Raw genomic sequence first — 17,495 nt, forward strand, 5'->3', positions numbered from 1 at the left:
TATGGCCAGCAAGCATGCCTACCTTTTTTTTTTTCTAGATGAAGATACTCTCTCTATATTCTAAGGCTGCAAGTAAACCTGTTCTTTGCTCCAGAGGGAGATACTGGAACAGATCTTGCCCTTGGGGTATTGCTCGCAGAGGGGGTGGGCATGTGACAAGATGCTCTGTGAGCAGTCGAGGCCCAGGTGTGGCCGATCCCAGGCACTGAGCTGCATGCACATTTGCTTCAGTTCAATAGGTAGTGGTGACATGTGGACAGATTTGAGCAGAAGTGTGTTCACATTTTTTAATGGGAGGAAGTAAATTTAATGGGATCAGGTGGGATGGGGGGATGGCAGGCAGGATGGCTGGTTAGATTTTAGAAATAATTCACTTAAGAGCCGATAGAGGTTTAAACTAGGGCATCGGCAATGGAAAGAAGGAGTTGATACGATGAGAAACTTGGCAGAAAACCAGAATCTGATGACATGTTGGATGTAGAAGGTGGGGAAAAGGGAAGGTAAACTGTAAGCTTTCCAGCCAAGGTAGATGAAGAAGACATCTTTAGTTAAGACAGAGAATGAAGGATGAACAGTAGGTTTGGGAGGAATATAGGCATTGGGATTGGTTTTTGATATGAATTCAAGGTGCCTATGACATTTCTGTCAGAAATAAAATGAAGGCAACATCCCTGTCTTGTTCCTGATCTTAGGGGAAAGGCTCCCAGTGCTTCCCCATTGAGAATGATATTTGCTGTGGGCTTTTCGTAGATGGCTTTTAAGATGTTGAGGAATGTTCCCTCTATCCCTACACTCTGAAGAGTTTTGATCAGGAATGGATGCTGTATTTTGTCAAATGCTTTCTCTGCATCTATTGAGAGGATCATATCGTTCTTGGTTTTTCTCTTGCTGATATGATGAATCACATTGATTGTTTTACGAGTGTTGAACCAGCCTTGTGTCCCGGGAATAAATCCTACTTGATCATGGTGAGTAATTTTCTTAATGTATTGTTGGATCCTATTGGCTAGTATCTTGTTGATAATTTTTGCATCCATGTTCATCAGGGATATTGGTCTTTCTTCAGTGAGTTAGAACAAATTATTTTAAGATTTGTGTGGAATCAGAAAAGACCCCAAATAGCCAGGGGAATTTAAAAAAAGAAAACCATAGCTGGGGGCATCACAATGCCAGATTTCAGATTGTACTACAAAGCTGTGGTCATCAAGACAGTGTGGTACTGGCACAAAAACAGACACATAGATCATTGGAACAGAATAGAGAACCCAGAAGTGGACCCTCAACTTTATGGTCAACTAATATTTGATAAAGGAGGAAAGACTATCCACTGGAAGAAAGACAATCTCTTCAATAAATGGTGCTGGGAAAATTGGACATCCACATGCAGAAGAATGAAACTAGACCACTCTCTTTCACCATACACAAAGATAAACTCAAAATGAATGAAAGATCTAAATGTGAGACAAGATTCCATCAAAATCCTAGAGGAGAACACAGGCAACACCCTTTTTGAACTTGGCCACATTAACTTCTTGCAAGATACATCCACGAAGGCAAAAGAAACAAAAGCAAAAATGAACTATTGAGACTTCATCAAGATAAGAAGCTTTTGCACAGCAAAGGATACAGTCAACAAAACTAAAAGACAACCTACAGAATGGGAGAAGATATTTGCAAATGACGTATCAGATTAAGGGCTAGTTTCCAAGATCTATAAAGAACTTATTAAACTCAACACCAAAGAAACAAACAATCCAATCATGAAATGGGCAAAAGACATGAAGAGAAATCTCACAGAGGAAGACATAGACATGGCCAACACGCACATGAGAAAATGCTCTGCATCACTTACCATCAGGGAAATACAAATCAAAACCACAATGAGATACCACCTCACACCAGTGAGAATGGGGAAAATTAACAAGGCAGGAAACCACAAATGTTGGAGAGGATGCAGAGGAAAGGGAACCCTCCTGCACTGTCGGTGGGAATGTGAACTGGTGCAGCCACTCTGGAAATCTGTGTGGAGGTTCCTCAAAAAGTTAAAAATAGACCTGCCCTACGACCTAGCAATTGCACTGTTGGGGATTTACCCCAAAGATACAGATGCAATGAAATGCTGGGACACCTGCACCCCGATGTTTCTAGCAGCAATGTCCACAATAGCCAAACTGTGGAAGTAGCCTCGGTGTCCATCGAAAGATGAATGGATAAAGAAGATGTGGTTTATGTATACAATGGAATATTACTCAGCTATTAGAAATGACAAATACCCACCATTTGCTTCAACGTGGATGGAACTGGAGGGTATTATGCTGAGTGAAGTAAGTCAATCGGAGAAGGACAAACATTATGTCTGTCCATTATGTTCTCATTCATTTGGGGAATATAAATAATAGTGAAAGGGAATAGAAGGGAAGGGAGAAGAAATGGGTAGGAAATATCAGAAAGGGAGACAGAACATAAAAACTCCATATCTGGGAAACAACTAGGGGTGGTGAAAGGGGAGGAGGGTGGGGGGTGGGAGTGAATGGGTGATGAGCACTGAAGGGGGCACTTGACGGGATGAGCACTGGGTGTTATTCTGTATGTTGGCAAATTGAACACCAATAAAAAATAAATTTATTATTAAAAAAATAAAATGAAGGTAACAGAAGAGATGGTGAGCATGATTTTTGGAGAGGCGAAGTTTTGAGTATCAGAAAGTCATGCCAGGTGGATGGTGAGGCAAGAATATAATGGGCAAAGGGCAGAATCTTCGGGGATCTTTGGGCTTAGAGAATATGAGGAAAAAGAATAATTAAAGAGACATAGCATAGTCATGGGGTTAGAGGAGAACCCAAGAGAATGTGGTATAAAGGAATCCAGAGGAGATGTGATTCCAAAGAGGAGAAAGTCATACCTGTGACAACTGCTCTAGCAAGTTCAGGCAGGAGGAGGACCAAGTAAAAAAGCATTGGGTTAAGAGTGGAAGCAAGAAGCTAGAGAATAGTCAGGCTGTACAGGTTGTACTTCTTCAAGAACCCTATGAGACAATATTTCTTCATTTTACATGAGCAACTGGAAGCCAAGAGACATGATTTGACATGTGTAAGTCCCAGCTAGAAAGCATTGGACTACAACACAAATTCAAGGCTAAGTTTTTAATGCTGGTGTTCTCAGCATCAGTGAACATGAAGAGATGGACACTCTGTAGGTTGATTTCCATTTTTTTTAAGATTTTATTTATTTATTTGAGAGAGAGCCAGAGAGAACATGAGTAGAGGGGAGGGGCCAAGGAAGGGGGAGAAGCAGACTCTCCACTGAACATGGAGCCTGATGAGGGGCTGTATCTCAGGACCTGGGATCATGACCTGAGCCAAAGGCAGACTCTTAACACATTGAGCTACCCAGGTGTCACCTGTAGGCTGATTTCCTAAGGATGCTGGAGATAAATGAAAGGATATAGACAAATTTTTATTTTTGATTTTATTGATTTTTAAAAAAGATTTTATTTATTTGACAGAGAGAGCACAAGCAGGGGGAGTGGCAGGCAGAGGGAGGGGGAGAAGCTGGCTCCCTACTAAGGAGGGAGCCTAATGTGGAGCTCAATCCCAGGACTCTGGGATCATGACCTGAGCTGAAGGCAGATGCTTAACCAACTGAGCCACCCAGACACCCCAGGACAAATTTTTAAAGAATAGAGGAAGTTTGAAACTCTAGACAGTAGAAAAGGGAAGCAAGGAGGGAAGATTTAAGTGTCACTCTCTGAAGTGCTCATCCAGATTTGAGATGAAACCATTCTAAAGTCATACCTTCTTTTCTTACAAGCTCCGTCATGGACTTCTGAAGGGGCACCATCAGCCCCAAAAAGATTTATTCTCCTTGTTGAGAATCTCTGCAACACCTTGGAAAGTCTCTTAGTGGAAGATATAGTATCATTATGGAATCTGCATCTGAAAATATTTAAAACCCTAATAATAAATGGCATATGATTTTTATTGTTTTTTATTATTTTTGTTATTTTTTATTTCCAAATATTTTATGTACTTTAGCTCACTCAGTCCCTACAGAACTCAGTACATGGTTGAGGAGATTGATCTTGTTTATTAGGCTTAGGTACATATGAGGATCTGAGGCTTGGAACGAGTTAAGGGTAAACTTGCAACAGTTCACACAACTGGAAAGTGGCAGAGCTGGGATTTGGATCCTCATTTCCTTACTTGAGGGCAGAATTATCCCATGGCAGTAGAGTAAGGTGAGAGGAAGTGTTGGTTGACAACTCAGCTTAGTGGTAATAGGGGAGCTGAATTCTACTGGGAGCCCAGGGACTGTGAGATGCTTCTTTCCCCAGGGTATTTACACTATGAGGAGAAATAGAAGGGCCTGTTGAATGAGTTGTACCTAGATCTGTCAGATTTGGGACAGCAGGATATCAGACCTCTCTGGAGTTTGAGACCTCAAGTATTACTAGTGAGAGAGGAAACTTCTTGTTAGTTTGTAGTTTCTCACCAGCCCTGCTGGAGGCGCCCTGCCCACTGACTGGGTGTTTGTGCACAGAGTAGCCCCAAGTCTAGGGGTTGTCTGGTTGAAGCAAAAATGCTTTTTCTCCTGTGGGCGGGCTAGAAACTGGAAATGAGGACAGCCACATGGAATGAATGCTAGGAATATAGATTCTGTGCTGACCCTAATACCAAGGTAGCAGCTAATAAACCCTTTGTATTTGAGACTTGGATTTGAGAGGATGAGTCTTAGAGTCAAGCCTAGATGTGTCTGCGGAGTCCTGAAGTAATCAGTGCTTTCAAAAATAATTGGCTTAGACCTGAATTAGATATTTCCCTTGTGCTTTGTCCACATTGTTACACTGGGGTAGGATGCAGTAACAGAAGTGGATGTGACAGCCAGACTCAGTGGGCACAGCTGCCCTCGTGCACCAAGTTGTCGGGTTTCTGAGCTTAGACTCTGGTTTGTTTGGGCGTGGAAAGACCATGTAAATGGAGTCATGAGACCTTTCCTCAAAGTCCCTGCTTGTGGGGAGGCTATTCATCATAGTACAGAGCCTGCGGAGGCCAACTGAAAGTGAAACCAAGACTCATAGGAAGGAAAAGTGCCGAGTAGTTCCTGGCAGATAGTAGCTGTCTATAATGGTTTTCTGTCTGCTTCCCAAATAATCCTCATTTAGGGAGGAATTCCAAATGTGATTGGTGAATAGGAATTTCATATTTTCCATGAGCCATTCATATTGAATAAACTTTGACTCTCTTCTTAACATGTGCTTTATGGTATAAAGGTAGGCTGTAGACTACACACCTCATTTAGGGCAACTTGTGTATGTGTTGTGTATTGTACCTAGCTGTTTTGATACTGATTTTGAATTTTGTGCTCAACTAAAGCTTGTAATGAATGCTTGGTATGTAAGGCTGCTCATGCACATGCTTTTCACATGTTGTCTCCTTTAATTTTTGTGACAACCCCATGCCATCATTAACCTCATTTTTCAGGTAAAGAAGCTGAGACACACACACACACACACACAAAACAAAAAGAAAAAAAAAAAAGAAGCTGAGACACAGAGAGATTGAGCAGCTTGCCAAGCTGTACACTGGGTGGTGGTAGAGTTGGAAGTTTCTAGGGTATCAGTAACCTTAATTCATAATAATTTTTATCTCACAAGCTTAAACTTAACAAACTTGTGTTTCCTGATTATACTTTTTTTTTTTTTAACTGAGACTAAGATCTAGAAAGATTAAAATATTGCCATCAGCTGTAGCTGTAGTTAATCTTCTGTTTCAGGACTGAAGATTTGTTTCTTACCTTTTTGGTAGTATTGAATTCATTGTAAGGGTTGAAAACAATGCATTCTTCTTCCAAAGTTTTAGAATTCTATATGTCTATAAACCTAGTATCTTAAATTTGTGATGTTGAATGTTGTGTCCCCTTGATGGACTAGAGCAAATGATTCTTGGTTCTGCCTACTTATACTTAAAAATAATTTAGTATAAATGTGTGTTTTTGACAGAAACCTTAAAGTATTATGAATTGTCCAGTATCTGGGAAGGGTGTCTTTGTGTATGAACCTGTTTATTTTTAAAATGTGACTCAGCTCAATGAATAGCCTGGAAAGTGCTTATTGTATTTTCATAGACATGTAAATTGTGTGTTTATTGGGGATTAGTTATAAATAGATGTAAGGGACACATTATCAAATTTTTGTAATTTACTGATGACCTGAAGCAATATTCATGAGCCTCATCGTTGCTATTTTTGGAGTCACCTTTATAGCGTCATCCTTAGCCTTCTTGCTGGGTCATTTCTTCACAAGTTTTTTCTAATCATTTTACCTGTAGTGCTTTTTCCCTTTTATTTTCTAGACTCCTTCAAGTTTAGTTAATATTTATAATATATATATATAATTATAAAACATACTTTCAACAATGATTAATATTTATAGGTGCATAAAATTGTATGTTCATCACATGGCCAAAGGGAGAATTCATCTTTGCAGTGCTGGTGGAATATGTAAACCTGATTTGTTTTTGTGCATGTGTGTGTGTGTGTGCGTGAGTGTGTGTGTGTATGCCTTATTAATGATGACATGCAGCAGACTTTTGATGTAAATCTGTGAATGTGAACCTGAATACTAATGACCTTTCACCCCTGTTGTCAGCTTGCCCAAGTGCAAATAAATGATTCCATCCTTCCACACGTACTGATCAGTTACCTTATTCCATGCCAAGCACTCTGCTGGTTACAAGATGAGAAGTGAATGAATGGTAGTTGATGGTCCATAGCATATGGTCATTTATTTCTGTAGAATCATACACCTGGAAAATTCTTTTTAATAATTTTGTGCCTGTTATTATCAAAAACATTTACGTTCCTCTTTGAGTCTTACTCTTTTATATTGTTATATCTGTCTTTTCTACTAATAAATAATGCTTTCGTCTCTTTTTATTTTCTGTCCGTATCTCTATTAATCAGTCATCAACTTATTCATCATTTATTCAGTTTATCCATTAAATCATCCATTTCATTTGTTAAATGTATACCATGTACTGAGAATCATGCAAATTATTAAGAATCCTGAGTTATCAGGTATGAAATCTGCTCCTGAAGCCAGAAAGGAGAGAAAAGACAAGATTTTATGGCTGGGTTGGTCCCACGTTCTCTCTTTTAATTTTAATTCTCTTTAAAATTTTACCTTATCTTCACTATATTCTACTTCAGTGCTTAAAATATAGTAAGTACACAATATTTTATGAAGTTAATAGGAATTTAAATGTCATATAATTCCTAGTCCATAATCTTTTCATTTATTTCCAATTTCTCCTTCCTTTTATTCTGTTCTTTGTTGATCTTTCCTCTGTGTGCATATGTGTTTTCATTACCTGTCTTCTCTCTTCTGCTTCCTTTACTCTCAATGCCACTTCCTGTTTTCTTCTTACTCAACCCATTAATGTGCCCATTGTAGACACTCCAGCCTTTGCCCCCACCTCCGTTGTTTAACTGAAATTATCCACCCTTTTTTGACTTTCTTTTCCTTTTGCATCGGATTCTTCTTTGTCCCAGAGCATCTTATTTTCCCCTTTGCTTCTCCGGCCCACCTCTGAGGGCCTCTGAGGGTCTGCTGGTGTTCGTTACTTCTGTGCAAGTGTTTATGAAGTGGAAGAGACTCTGGTTGTGACACATCATCTGGGTTCTGAGAAGGAAGCAGAGATGGGCAGAGATGATGATGAAACTTGACTCATTCCCACTTTTTGACTTTCTCCTCAAGAAAGATGTGGCTAGTGCTCCATGACAGGACTGTGTGAGATTGGAGGAGACAAGTGGTAGGAAGTAAGACACATTTGATTTCACCTTGTTCACTTTGCCCAGGGACAGCTGTCAGCAGCTGCTCATCACGATAATGGAGAGCACTTACCTTTACCTTACTACTTAACAGAAACAATCTTATTTATTAAAAGAGAAAAAAATCTATAGCACTTTGATCAGATGACAAATTTTTGTTAAAAGTTAGAAAGTCTTATAATAACCTCAGGGAATGTTGATAACCTGAAAGAATTGTAATAACTTGGATATGTTAAGTTTTTAGTTCCTAATTGTAATGTTTGTTTTGGACCAGGTCCAATCTGTGTCTGTGGTTCCAAGTTCATTTCAAGTCAAATCACCCTGGCCATGCCTTCTGTACTTAACTATTCTACGCAAGGTACCATGAAAGCTATTAAAAACAGAAACCAAGATTGACCTAGTAATCTTTCCGTGTCTCTATGTATTTGGGGAGAGAAGGTAGGACACAGGTCTGAAAATCATGAGATTGGATGTGTTTTGGAAAGGTAAAATATACAATATAGGTTGTGTGTGGAAATTACTTTTAACATGGTTAATTAGGAATATTCACACTGGGGAAACATACAGACATAGATAATCTGATGTCAGGTCAAGCATTCAGCTTTTGATTTTGGGAATTGTGAATAAAAGACTCTTGGCTTGTTTTAAAATGTAGTCAAGTGTTAAGAGGAAATAATTATGAGTCACATTCAGAGAAAGGGAATGTCACTGTGGGCTGGTGGTAGAAAAGGTGGGATTTTATCTGGTTTTGTAGTCTGGATGAACTTCATTTTGCTCACTGTTGAATCTTGGGCAGCTAGAACAGTACCTGACACATGTTTGATGAATAAATATTTGACAGATGAGTAATTTGTGAGGAGAAAAGGAGGAATATTTCTGTCAGATGAGACCTCTGCCTCAGAATGAATTTGGTTACTTGCAGATGATAGTCTGGCGTCTGTTCTGATGCAAGTGAATACTCCACAATTAATGTGGGGAAGTGAGGTAGGGCTTACTGTGGATATTTAGGTATTTATGCCTTACCTACTTGTTCTGGAATCTAGACTTGATCTGATGGCTTATTCTTAAATGGGGATGGAAGAGAATTTAGATAATCCAAGTGATTTGGAAAATAAAAGGAACAAGTGATGATGTTCAGAATGATTTATGGTTGTGTGTGCTTCCCTGGAGGGATGCCTTAATAAATGTGAGTGTATAAAATTCAAGACTGTGTTGAAGGACAAGAGATTAGTCTGAAGTTTGAAGAAGCTATGCACATTGACCTATTGAATTTGGGAAATGACAGAGAGGAGGTCAAAGAAAATTTCAAAATTCTAATACTTGGCAATTAGAAACAGTGACTCCTTTGGCTGAAAGGGGAAAATGTGGAAGAGAAGCCAGAGAGACTGTGATAAGCCCACTCATGTGACTTGGCATATTGATTGGTTTATATTCTTCAAATGTATTTATTTGTTGTCCTTTATAGGACATGTGTGTGTTCATAAAGTATGTTCTAGTTTTCTTAATTCAGAGCTTTTAAGGACATTGTAACAAGAAACAAAATCCTACATGACGTGTGTGTGTGTGTGTGTGTGTGTGTGTGTATTACATGCTGTTTCCAACCTGCTTTTCTATGAGGTTTATTTAAATTTTATCTTGAAAAAGTAGAACCTGCATTGAGTAGCATCCATTCCCCCCTTGCACCTTCCATTATGCATTAGCAATTAACTCAGCTTCTCTCAGGTTGATGAATTTGAACTTGATCAATTATCTGATAGTAATTACCAGCACAGAGTGATTATTATTGCTGAAGTAACATTCTTATTTCATTTCTCTATGTATTTCAGGCCCTCCTCAAAGATGCACATTTGTTTGACTGCAGAATATGACTTGCTTTTTTGGCTTCTGGCACCGAGGTCAAACTATTTTAGATTTCTTAAATAGAGGAGTATTGAGAAAAAAATCCTCTGGTATTTTAAACTCTCCGTAAACTCTCCGGACATGGCCTTCTGGCCTTTAGGAGAAGGAAGAAATGGGGCCCAGTCTTTTCTCCTTGTAACAGGCTCAAACTCTGATTTTTGTGTTTCTTGACAATTTTCTTTTTATCAAGTCCTGGCAGGGCTGACCTGAATTTTTTTTCTCTCTCTTGGAGTCTGTGAGCTTCCCCATCAGGAAGGTGCCTCTCTGCTGCTTTGATTCTTTAGCATTCATAGAATGGTCTTTAGAACAGACGCGTGTAGACTGAAGGGCTAGCCTTTGCTCTTCTGGTTCTTTGAGCTCTTTGGAGGTAATTGAGAGAGAAGGTATGTGTTTGCTTGGACTGCAATAGTAAAATACCATAGACTGAGTGGATTAAACAATAGAAATTTGTTTTCTCAGAATTCTTGGGGTCAGAAATCTGAGGTCCATGTATCAGCAGGTTTCGTTTCTTCTGAGGGCCCCTCTCCTTGGTTTGTGGGTGATTGTCTTCTCTCTGTGCCTCTACATCATCTTCTCTGTGTGTGTGTCCCAACTTTTTATAAGAATATTAGTCGTATTGGCTTAGGGTCTACACTGATGACCTAATTTTAACTCAGTTACCTCTTTTAAAGACCTTATTTCTAAAGACAGTCAAATTCTGAGATAGGGTTATGGATTTTGGGGGGACACAATTTAGCATCTAATAGACAAATAGGACATTTGAAAAGCTTAAAAAATGATTAGGGAGAACCAAATGAAAGGCAAAATAGAGAAGAGGAAAGTAAATATTTATTTTTGCAAGGAAAAACAGGAGCTTTTATGTGTGCGGTGTGTTAGAATTGACAGTACATATGTTAATTTCATCTCCATGTCCTCCCACTGTAACACAAGGTGCAAGGTACTGTCCTTGATCTCAGATACCTCATCAAGGCTCAGAGAAGTCTCCTGTCCTGCCCAAGGTCTCAGAGCTCAAGAGTGACTGAGCCTGGACCTGAATCCAGCCCTTCTCAATCTGTCTGGTATTCTTTTCATCGCCCACACAGGGAGCAAAAAGACCGTAAACCCCCTTGGGCAAATTTCATAGCCTTTTTGGTGGTGTTTTGTTTTGGAAACTTTTGGGGTTTAGAGGCATCATCTTCCTTTCAGCCAGTTGTGTTCTTAATAGCTTTAACATTGGTAGTGCAGAAAAGAAGCATGGGCAGCAAGCTATAACTCTTTTGAGAAATAAAGATAAGCATGTTTTTTCAAAGGTCATCATTTTATTATAGAAGATTTCAAGCATGAAAAGAGTAGAGAGTGTGGTATTGTGAACTCTTGTATTCTTATTGCTCAGGCTCAACAATTATGAAGATGTTACTAAAATTGCTCCATCTATCCCTTCTTTGCTCTTAAAGCAAATCTCAGATAGGTTCCTTTCACTCTTTTCAGTATGTACCTTAAAAAAATAGAGACATTTTCTGACCTAATCTTAATGTCACTCAGAGTTTCCTGATTGCCTCAAAAATGCCCTTGTGCAGTTTGTTTATTCAAATCAGAATCCAAACTTGCCATGTATTCAATATGCTGGATTATATTCGACTATATTTTCTTGCCTTTTTTCTTGTCTGTTGTGCTCAGAGGTATTTTGTTTCCCCAGCTCTGCAGAGAGGGAATGCTATGATTTGGTTCATTTTGATGTATACTTTGTAGTAATGTTCCTTGGAAGTTTCAGAGCTCCTCACTGGACAGAGCATATAACAGCTTTTAAAAACAGAAACAAAAACAGTTCTGCCTTAGTTTTGAATGTATTTCTGTGGTCTTAAAGAATCATCCAAATAATGATTTCTTTCTGTGTACTAATTAACACCACGTTATTTTTTAAGAGGCTAAAACTTTTCAAGAAAAGCGTCAAGAATAAGTAAACATAACAAACATGAAAAAGTTATAATGCATCTCTACAGAATACATTGGTATACATGAGTACTACTTAAGGAACTTATTTCATTAACATTGACTCATTACATTTTGTCCACATGGAACATTGTTTTTATAGATTATTTTCCAACCATAACTCATGAATACCAAGCTGCTAAAACAAGTTGGTAAACACTTGCTTTTGTCGAACGTTATTTTTAAAGTCAACAGGAATGCTGCTAATGTGAGTTAGCAAAGATTCTGAATGCAATTGTTTGTTGCCAGCTTTTAAATATGACAGTCTTGTATTTTGCTAACTCTTTGTCTCTTCCAATAGGTATAAATGATCAAGGACTGTACAGAGTTGTGGGGGTGAGTTCAAAGGTCCAGAGACTTCTGAGTATGTTGCTGGGTATGCCTCTTTTCTAATCATTTTCCGTGCATTATTTGTTTATGTTCATTGACTTTACAACTTAATATTTCATAGTAATGTACAGCCTACTTGTAAATCCATTCTGTTCATCTACTGCCTAGATGAGCTTTCTCCTAACAGAGATAGTTGATGCAGAGAAGTAGATTAGTGTTTGCCTTAGCACAGATTATCCACTCCCTCTTTACTTAATAAGAAATGAGGGGAGACAAAAAAGAATGTGCAGGCTCATGGGCGAATGTCTTCTTGCGCTTGCTTCTCACAGGAAAGTAGCAGCCAGGCCTCTGTGATTTGCATGGCTTCCAAATTGCCTGTCCAGAGTCTTGACAGTACATTTGGTTGGACAAGACCACTGGGACTCACTCATTTTTATGTTGCTTCCAAAACTGTCACTTGACAGCAAGGATCTGATTCTCCAGGATTCATTGGTATTCACAGTGGCTTGTTTGTAGTTTGCACCAGGCTCTTCTCCAGAACCATGCATGCTCCATCTGTGCTGATAACACAGTGTTCTTTGGCATCGCAGACTGGAGGAAGTCAGAAAGTGAATTCATTTCATTACCCCAGACATTACATGAATGACAAAGCGCTTTTACATTACACACTGCTCTCAGGTTAGTGCCACCTGTAAGGCACCTCACTTCTCTCCCCACCCCAAAGCAGGCTGCCTCTTGAGGAGTGATGATAACTCATCAGGCTTGCAGGCCTATATGTCAAACCAATCTGTCATTTTGACCTTGCTAAATATTAATTAACTTGATATCTCACTTTAATTAATCAATATTAACAATGCCCTCAGGTATGCTGTTAATGCATTTAAACCTGCCTACATGTTAAAGTGTGGTGGGAAGAACTCATTTTTAGGAAGCATAAACCAAGATGAATAAAATCAACTGACGTGTTGCAGGTAGGATTGCTTGTTTGGCTGTATTTGAATTAAGGATTTAATAAGCAGTAACCTTTTTTTAGAGATTAACCGCAGGAAAATTTGCCCGTCATCAGTTGGAGAGCTGTCTTAGAATACATTCACTTTCATGAGATGTTTTCATTTTCAGCCTCTCTGGTTTAACTTGGGTGTGCAATTTTGGCAGTCAGATTTTCCTTTTTACCATTAGTGGTCTCCAAATTAAATAGACTCAGGTTGCCAGTGGTTCAGTAGCAGCTGGAAGAGTTTAATGGGACTACAGCATCTGCTTTTAGTTAATTTTAAAATTAGAAACACTTCTCTCATTTCCAAGATGGTGTAATAATGATTAGAATTGGAAGACGCTATTGGTATCAAAAGAGGATATTTTGGCTGAAAGGCACACTTTGGCAGTAAATTGGTCATAAGGATCTTAGCATTATTTTTATTATCTTCTTGTTCATGTTCAAGGGAAGTTCAAAAAAGGGTGTCTCTGGCCACACTGAAGTGTTAAGCTGTCTCAAAAGTTGTTTTTAATCTCATAAAATCCCACTTGATCTGCATCCCTGAACTAAAATGGTAGTTTCCTCTGCTCATGGGAAATGTCTCAAGATAATCTGAACTGGCAAGGTGTTTTAAAATACCCAAGCCCTCAAAAATTCATGACTTAGAAGATGGTTTTCACTTTCCATGAGACTCCGAGCAGAGAAGTTGGGGATACGAGTATGACAAAACCTGATTTCAGTTGTTGCCAAAAGAAATGCTGTGTTTTCCCAAGAAGTATTTCTTCAGGAAGTTGAAGAATTGATGAAAGGGAAATATACTGGTTTGTTATTTCCTTATTAAGGGGGTGGGTGCTATACAGTAGAAATGATTTTACTTAATCCACAATAATTCCTAGGATGAATTTAAGATTGCTAATCACAAACTTTGGGGTTTTTTTGGATTAATACCACTTTCTTGTTACTTTGTTACTCAGACTCTTAACAAAATAGATTTGTTCACTGTATCCTAATTTAAAATTCCCTTAATATACCTCTTTCCATCAAAGAAAAAGATATCTCATTCCATCTATCCTGATTCATGAAGCATTCAAAACAATTTATACCTCTTCCAAAAAAAGGATTTTAGAGTTTCTGTGTATTTGTATATACCCTCTCCCCTGGACATTTTTGTTTCCATTTTTTCTCACTTCCCTATGTTGTTGTTCCAGGGTTCTGTATCTTTATTTACTCATGAGAGACACAGAGACATAGGTAGAGGGAGAAGCAGGCTCCCTGTAAGGAGCCTGATGCGGGACTTGATCCCAGGACTCCTGAGCCCAAGGCAGACGCTCAACCACTGAGCCATCTGAGCATCCCTAGAGTTCTATATCTTAAAGGGAAAAAAAAAATTGGATGAATCTGCTGGATTTTTAGCTTTGTTCTTTTATTTTTTAAGGATTTTATTTATTTACTTGAGAGAGAGAGATAGCAAGAGAGAGAACATGAGCAGTGGGGAGAGGGAGAAGCAGGCTCCCCACTGAGCCCAGAGCCCAATGTGGGACTGGATCCCAGGACCCTGAGATCATGACCTGAGCTGAGGGCAGATGGTTAACCAACTGAACCACCCAGGTGCCCTAGCTTTACTCTTTTAAACCAATCCATGTTTTCTCCCCTCTAGAGGAGTGAGTTCTGATGATTTTGCCCATTGTACTAGGCAGTTATTTTTTTTAAGTTACCATTTCTTTAGGTAATGTTTATTTCAAATTTCAATTCTTCAAAGTACAATTTGTGTGTAATGCTTTTTTTCTTTATAGAGATGAGAAATAATCTAAGCATTTAATATCTGAAGGAAAATTCCAAGGCATTTAATATTTTTTGACCAGAACTTCCATTTACTTGATTTCTTTAGTTCTTGAGGGTTGTTTACTTGGATGTTTTTCTATTATTGCCATTTTTATGTAACATATTTGTATATTGTTCGTTTGAAATGTCTTAAGTATTTGAGTACACTGTGTAAATGTGATAATTTCTAAAGAAAAGATGCATGCTTAGTATCTTGCATGTCTTTTTCTTCCCCCATCTCATTTTTTGGTGTGTTTTCACCCCTCGTATTTAAGATTAAAATAAAAATACTTCTTTCCATTCTTCCCCCCTTCCATCTTCTCCCTTTTCCTCTGCCAACAAGAAATACTAATGCCAGTTGACCAAAGAAAGTTCTCTAAATAGACGTGTCATCCCTACTCCTCCAGGTCAGGTCATGGTGATGGGAGTTGTCTTCTTAGTTGTCTTCCATCCTGGATGCAGAAGGTAGAGGTCTGCTAGCTTTTCCTGGACCGAGCTTCTTAAGTTTTTTTTTTTTTTTTAAAGCCCAAGTGAGCAATTGTCTTCGTTCTCTTTTCAGGTGTTTTTCTTTCCTTCCCCTTTTGCTCTAACAGAGGGCATGCATTGACACATAGTTTTGTAAAAGTTGTTTATTTGTTTAAATAGAGACTTGGAGCACTTGGGGAAGGAAGGGAGAAATATCAGATGAGGTGTCTTTGGGTGAGTCATGGATTTTTAGTAAGTGGGGTGAGAATGTAACAGATTAATGACAACAATTATTGGTAGGTTAGAACTAAAATGAGTTAGACTTGTCGGTATTCTTCTTCTCCCTCCCCACCAAGAATGAAAACATCAGAGCAGGGAGGGGGAATTGTGAGAAAATGTGGTAGTAGCTTCTGTGTGTTGGTGAATTTGGTAGTTATTTCCAAATTTAACTTGTAAAACAGGCTGGGTGATTTTATTTTTAGACAGAAACATAGAAAACAAGAAATAAAACTGAGTTAGCAGTTTAACTTTAAAAAATAATTACCTTGTTTATTTGCAGGACAGCTTTTTAAATATAGATGGGGGGAAAAGTAATGTAGGTGAAAAAATTCTGATTTTGGATTATAAAGCATATTCTCAAAATGCATTCAATCAGTGTTCTCTGGCAAGTATTTTTAGTCAATATTCAGAAGGGTGTCAGCACTTTGTGTTTAGGTGGGGCTGAAAATGTCCAGTTTCAAAAAAAAGAACACTGGTTACATAATTATGAAACATTAACCCAAATAAAAAGTCAGCTGTTTGTATCTGTGCTTGTTAGAGTGTTAACTAATCTGTAAGGGTGTTATCCCTTGGTCAGAAAGGAAGCAAAATTCCTTCCTCATTTACAGTAGAACCTATATTCTGATTGAACTCAGATATGTTTTTAAGTTTGAATCCCAAATAAGTTATTAGCAAATTTACCTGGTCCCAGTACATCCACTGATTGTAAAGAACTGCTAGGGATGATTGAGTTATTTGAAAACAGTGAAAAATTTAATAGAGGATTAGTACCATAGGCGCTATGTAGTCATTAGCTTCTGATATGACAGCTACTTTTTATTTCATGAATTCAAAGGATGGCTTATTTTTTTCCATAGAACGAATATTATTCTCAAAATATAGACTGATTATTTGGTAGAAAGATGAAAATAAAAGATTTCCTTCAGAAGCCTCCTGATTTTAAAATGCTGATTTGCCAGTAGCAAGTTGATTGAAAATGTTATCTGACTTGTATGTTAAAATGAGATTTAAATAATTGATTTAATGAGAGGGAGAATATTCAGTTACTGAAGTAATTGGTTGGCAAAGCCTTTAGAACAGAATTATTTAGTCCTAGTTATAAAGGATTGCACCTTTAATCAGGGTGCTTAATTTGATTTCTTGAATGTATCTGTGGCTTGTCTGACAAGCTCAGTAACAAATGAGTTCTGAATTGTAGGAACTGATCAAAATGTAATCAGTGTCAATTGCCATTGTTGTAGTTTATTGCATGTTGCTGTCAGTTGCTGTAATCAAGAACTGTTGAAGTGCTTTAAAAAGTCTCCAGACTTTTGAGTAATTGACTTCATATGTATGATGTTATGGCTGTGGAACATCACTTCCTGTTTTTCCTTTATTTTCAGAAAGTTTGAGAATAACATTGAGTTGCCATCTCTCCTTCCTCATGCCCAAGCCCAAAGCTTTTTAAGTGGCGTGCCTGACTGCATGCAGTGGTCGTGTGTTGACAGGCTTTTCTTTTTAGTGCCTTTCAAGAGAAAATACTAACAAGATGTTTCCTCCCCTGTATAGACAAATACAGTGTAAGGGAGGGGAAAAGTCTGAAATGAGTAGTTGTCTTGGGTCTTAGTTGAAACATCATTCTGGAGTGAGGAAGAAATAAGATCTCTTCCAGGGATGTCCGAATTTTTTTTTTCCCCCCTTTGGATGATGAGAGTACAGAAAACCAGGCAGGCTTCTATTGATTGTTTAATATCCTTCATCATAACCCATTTGCTACCTTTAAGTAGGAACCACGTCTGCACACTTATACTTTTAGTGACTGAGCAGTGGTAATTACCTACTCATTTAAACAACTTATGGGAATCTGAACACATTCCTGATTTGCTTTGATGCTCTTCAGGGTTCTGTGAGAGCCTCTACATGATCTTTATTGTACAGGTGAAAACCTGAAGTT

The 17,495-nt window shown here is 38.3% G+C and overlaps 1 protein-coding gene across 10 annotated transcripts in view; it reads left to right on the top strand.

Moving 5' to 3' along the window:
* Positions 1-17,495, top strand: part of ARHGAP10 (Rho GTPase activating protein 10) — a 316,861-nt gene that overhangs the window by 182,788 nt on the left and 116,578 nt on the right. For all 10 annotated transcript variants that reach the window (XR_007402325.1, XM_025438802.2, XM_049094179.1 and 7 more), the window contains one exon: positions 11,996-12,070. Coding sequence is in view for 9 of the 10 variants with exons in the window: in XM_025438802.2 (XP_025294587.1) it covers positions 11,996-12,070 (75 nt within the window). In the remaining variant the exon portion in view is untranslated. The remainder of the gene's footprint in view (positions 1-11,995; positions 12,071-17,495) is intronic.

Source organism: Canis lupus, chromosome 15, assembly GCF_003254725.2.
Source record: "Canis lupus dingo isolate Sandy chromosome 15, ASM325472v2, whole genome shotgun sequence".
In the NCBI taxonomy this organism is placed as follows: Eukaryota; Metazoa; Chordata; class Mammalia; order Carnivora; family Canidae; genus Canis; species Canis lupus.